The sequence below is a fragment of the Priceomyces carsonii genome, assembly GCF_900007245.1.
Source record: "Priceomyces carsonii strain CBS4050 genome assembly, scaffold: Debaryomyces_carsonii_scaffold_6, whole genome shotgun sequence".
Lineage (NCBI taxonomy): Eukaryota > Fungi > Ascomycota > Pichiomycetes > Serinales > Debaryomycetaceae > Priceomyces > Priceomyces carsonii.
The window spans coordinates 496,730-498,661 of NW_026946679.1; the positions used below are offsets into that span (position 1 = coordinate 496,730).

General features: G+C 37.5%; 1 protein-coding gene across 1 annotated transcript in view; it reads right to left on the bottom strand.

Moving 5' to 3' along the window:
• Positions 1-1,318, bottom strand: part of PRCAT00005303001 (uncharacterized protein) — a gene marked incomplete at both ends in the record, with an annotated part of 1,962 nt that extends 644 nt beyond the window's left edge. The window contains one exon of the mRNA XM_062955368.1: positions 6-1,318. Within this exon, the coding sequence (XP_062811977.1) occupies positions 6-1,318 (1,313 nt within the window). The remainder of the gene's footprint in view (positions 1-5) is intronic.
• Positions 1,319-1,932: the final 614 nt, after the last annotated feature.

The following is a 1,932-nucleotide window of genomic DNA, read 5'->3' on the forward strand; positions in this document are numbered from 1 at the left end:
CAAACACATCAGTTGGAAGTATCGATCCGAGACCTGGGTAGCATTTGCTTGCATCATAGACTATGCGACAGTATGTATTACCATAGATTTCTTCAAAATCATCGTAATCGATATTTTCTTCAATTGATTTCAATTCACGACTGAGTTCGCTTCCAGATAGTTTACTACGTTTACGACCCTGGGACGGTTCTTCCACAGGTCTGGGAACTATGTTATCAAATGGGTCAGTCCCTTTTGTTTTAGTCCCTACCTCAAGCACTTTAGCTAGTCGCTCCTTTGTATCAAGTGCCTCTTTTCTCTCCTCGTAGAAAAATCCTGCAATTGCAGACCTTAAAGTGATCCCATGTTCCACAGTCTCAGGATCGTTAATAACGTAGTAGTTTATTACCATACTTCCGTCGTTTGCAATATTATACCTGAAAAATCCAGAAAAAGATTGATGGTCTGAAATGAATACCCTATCTGTTCCACAGAGGAAAGCTTGATAAATATACTTCCTTAGCACCAAAGCGCATACCACTCTGGGAGTCCATTCTCGGTCTTGAAATATAGTATGCGTCGAGTGCAGTCTCAAGTTTCTCTGGTCTGATAAGCTCTTATTATATTCTTTTAACGTTGCTTTCAATTCTTCAAACCCTCGTGCTGGATAATAATTCTTCTTTTTGTATTCACCTATTCCAAAGCAGACTTCGGGATACCGCCGATTAGGAGACAGATCGGACATCGCAAGATGAATGACATCCGGCTTTATTATACGTCTTCTGTCTAAAGGAGGTCTTACAATAGATGGCCTCCCAAAATAGTGATCCATACCACTAATGTCGCAAAAAAAGTAATGTAGCGTTCGAGCTATTTCTGTTTCAAAATATTCCTGAATATCACCTTCCACATTTGTAGCACCGAATGGATATCTATACGTCTGTGATAACAATGGAGCTTTGATATCAGAACCCTTAAGAGCATTGTCAAGTGGAGCGAGGTAGCTAGTTTTGAATTCATCAGAATTCATCTCCTTGAAGTCTGCTGTAGTCATTAGATTAGTTACAAAATTAAGGAGTGGTATGGATGCTCTTGTTTCAACCGATACTGACGCATCACTCTTGGGTACTATTCTTTCTATTTTCTCCAGAGATAGTTCATCTTCTGGTATATAACTACGGATCCTTAATAAATGAGTGTCTAATAAGACTCGGGCATTTTGCTCATTATCATTCTGTACCTTTGTAAAAAGTGCTGGATTTATCCTGATGCACTCACTGGCAGGATCATCGAAAGCTATTTCCTTGCTCTCTTCCCCTGAGAAATACATACATGGCATACTAAGAGATAGTTATCTATACTATTTTTTGATTTGAGATTGATTTTATCTATGTCCTGTACATAGAATGAATTATGTAATTCATGTTGAATTTGACTATAAAATGAAGAATATTTCGACGTCAAATTTCTCCCATTCATTGAAGTCCTGATTCCTGGCGAACTGCTTATATGGTCGACAAGTTACATATAATAAATTTTATTATTTTCTATCTTTCTTTAATAACTACAGCCTACAACTTATACTTTTATGATGTTTGGATTATTAATCCATTAGTTTTGCTTTACATGTTTGTCAATAGCTTTATCGTCTGAAGAGCAGGCCTATGAAATTACTAACTTCTCAGACGTCTCCATGACAAAATTTAAGTCTACATACGTCTCTCTCTTATTCATATATCGACTTAGATAAATATGAAGGTAACAATATGGCTATAACTCAACAGATGGACGTCACATGGTGCTTTAATAACAGGGACAATTGGAACACGTGTGTAACGACAGTGGGAACAATAAGTGCTATAGCACTAGGGATGGCACAAGTGCTCAAGAAAGAATCGGACGACAGCCAGTGTGCAAATCAGAATGTCTATAATTGTTTTGAGACTCTTTATT